This window comes from Mandrillus leucophaeus, unplaced genomic scaffold (genome assembly GCF_000951045.1).
Source record: "Mandrillus leucophaeus isolate KB7577 unplaced genomic scaffold, Mleu.le_1.0 Scaffold199, whole genome shotgun sequence".
NCBI classification, from domain to species: domain Eukaryota; kingdom Metazoa; phylum Chordata; class Mammalia; order Primates; family Cercopithecidae; genus Mandrillus; species Mandrillus leucophaeus.
Window position 1 is genome coordinate 357,697 of NW_012102020.1, and position 2,758 is coordinate 360,454.

Here is a 2,758-nt window from a genome sequence, read left to right on the forward strand (position 1 = left end):
GCCTCCCAAAGTGCTGGGATCGCAGGCCCATTCTGACGGCAGTGGCCGACGCATCTTACGATCTTACGTCAGACCCTCTGGCTGTGTTTGAAATTCTTTGTTGTTGTTGTTGTTGTTGTTATTGTGCTATGGAATCCTTGCCTTGCTGTATCCCCAGGGCACTGACTCACCATCTCCAGCACGCACTCTTGGAGTTTTTTCCAGTAGGTTGCATTGAATTGCGACCCTTTCGGCTCTGTGGAGGTCACCAAGGGGAGGACATTAAAAAATAATCCAAGGGAAACCATAAAGGAACATTAAACAAATACACACAAGCTGCATTTAATTTAAAAAATATTTATGAGACACGTTGCCTTTTATTTCTATAAAATGTCACCTAATAAATATTTTACCACGATAATGAGGATGAATTATAATGATGGAAAAAGAACTTGGGTGGGGGGCCGGGGGTGGAGATGAGGAATGGAAACATTTTAAATTTTAATTGAAACTTCAATTCGTCAGACTTGGCCTCTGCATCCCATATTGAAAGCTAGCAGAGAAAAGAGAAAATGTCCTGTTGTGTGCAGACCAAGTTTCGAGTCTTGGCACACAGGCAGGTCAGTAAACAGAGGACCAGTGGCAGCGGCTCTTGATGACCTGAAGCAGAGGCTTCTTAAAAGTGAGGACGATGAGGGTGCAGGCCACCAGCAGGGTGAGGCAGCTGGGGAGGATGAGCACCAGGTAGAGCAGGCCCAGGTCCAGCCGCTCCCACTTACAGTCCCGAGGCACACCCCCGGGCAGCTCCGCCAGGCGGATGATCTTGGAGGAGAGGTTACAAGTGACCGTGGCCCAGTCGGCCACCGTCTGCCCCTGCTGCAGGGCCCCCCAGCCGTCCACCCCACAGCAGTCATATGGATTCTGACTGAGGTAGATGGTCCGCAGACCTCTCGAGAGCTGCTCAGACACAGCCTTCTGGGGAAGGGCTGTGAGCGAGTTTCTACGGAGATCCAGGGTCTCCAGGGCCAGGCTGCCCCCAAACCTTGGGAAGGTGGTCAAGCAATTTCCCGACAGGTCTAAGTCCCTCAGATTCCCAAACCCGGAGAAGTCCAGCGCCATAAAGTTGGAGTGGAGGCCCATGTTCCTGAGAGACAGGACCTGTAACATGGGGGCAACGTCCCGGAGTGGGGCGAGGCTCCCATTCAGAACCCCCCAGTTGCTTGAGAGGTCTAAGGAGGTGAGGGAGGTCCCTTGGAATGGGCAGTCTGGCAATGCCCCCAGCCCACAGCCCTCCAGAGAGAGGCTCCTTAAAGATGCCATATTCCTGAAATCCACACAGCTAGGGGGGCCCACCCGGTCCGAGGCAGCTGGCAAGGGACAAAGTGAGATCTGATTGTGGCTCATGTCAAGTGTAGTGATGTTCCTGGCGTTGGCGAAGAGGCCAGGGGGGACGCCCAGGAGCTGGTTGGAGCTCAGGTTGAACAAGCGCAGGCTGCCCAGGCAGCTGGCCAGCCCTGGAGTCAGGTGCAGCTCTGACAGCTGGTTGTGGCTCAGGTCCAGCTCGGTGAGCGCTCCAGGGGGCTCGTGCTCCCGAATGTGAAGCGTCATCAGGCAATTCTGGTTGAGGTTCAGGTGGGAGAGGGAAGGCATTTTCCTCAGGAAGCCATCTGGCAGGTACTGGAACTGGTTCTGGCTCATGTCCAGGAAGCGGAGATCTGCGAGGTCGCTGGAGGAAAATTCTTCCCAGAGGTTGACGGTGGTGATGTTGGTCACATTGCCGTCCACAAGGAGGAACTGGGCCACCATCTCCCTTGGCGACGAGGTGTTGTACAGGTCCCTGTAGAAGCCCATGTTGTTGTCACGCAGCAGGAGGGTATGCAACTTGCTGTACTGCGGCAGCAGCGGGAAAAACAACAGCTGGTTGTGAGACAGGTCCAGCGTCTCCAGCTCAAACGCAGCCTCTCCCCCGGCCGCGAGGAACCACTCCAGGACGTTGTAGCTGACGTTGAGAGACCGCAGCTGTGTGAGCCCGAAGTCCACAATGCAGGGGAGGTTGTTGTAGGCCAGGTTGAGGTGTCTCAGCTCAGTCAGGCCGTCAAAAGCACCTCCCTCAATCTCAAAGATGTAGTTCCTCTGCAAATCCAGCTCCCGGAGACGCTCCAGGCCCTCGAAGACGGAGTCATCCAGCCGCATGATGGTGTTCCTCGCCAGGGACACGGACTGCAGCGAGGACAGGTTCTGGAGCATGAGGGCCGCCATGTCCTCCGTCAGGGAGTTTCCTGACAAGTCCAGCGTCTGCAGGCCTGGCAGGGTGTGGAGTGCCGCTGCCGTCTCTTTGTAGTTCTCTGAAAGGCAGTTGTCCCCCAGGACCAGGCTGCGCAGGTGGCCTTGCTCCTGGAAGGCGCCGCGGCCGATGCGTTCCAGGTGGCAGCTGTGCAGGCTGAGGCTCTCCAGGAGAGGGTAAGGCTGGAGGGAGTGATTCCACAGGGCCTTGAGAGGGTTGGCATCCAGGATGAGCGTCCGGGTGTGGGGCGGGAGGCTGCTGGGCACCGAAGCAAGGCTCTGCCCTCGGCAGTCAGTGTCTCCACCCACCTGCGGCCAAAACCACACTGGTGAGCAGGGAGGAGGCCCAGAGGCAGGCATTTATGCCCAGAAACTTAGTTCACTTATCAGACCGTCCCTGCAACCGCTGGGGATGGCTCTAGATCCCTAGATCATTTTCAAAACAGGATAGAAAAGGCCAGGCACAGTGGCTCGTGCCCGTAATCCTAGCACTTTG

General features: G+C 56.2%; 1 protein-coding gene across 1 annotated transcript in view; it reads right to left on the reverse strand.

The window, feature by feature from the left end:
• Positions 1–320: 320 nt before the first annotated feature.
• Positions 321–2,758, reverse strand: part of NRROS (negative regulator of reactive oxygen species) — a 41,329-nt gene continuing 38,891 nt past the window's right edge. The window contains exon 3 of the mRNA XM_011978696.1: positions 321–2,571. Coding sequence (XP_011834086.1) covers positions 601–2,571 — 1,971 coding nt within the window. The 3' untranslated portion in view covers positions 321–600. The remainder of the gene's footprint in view (positions 2,572–2,758) is intronic.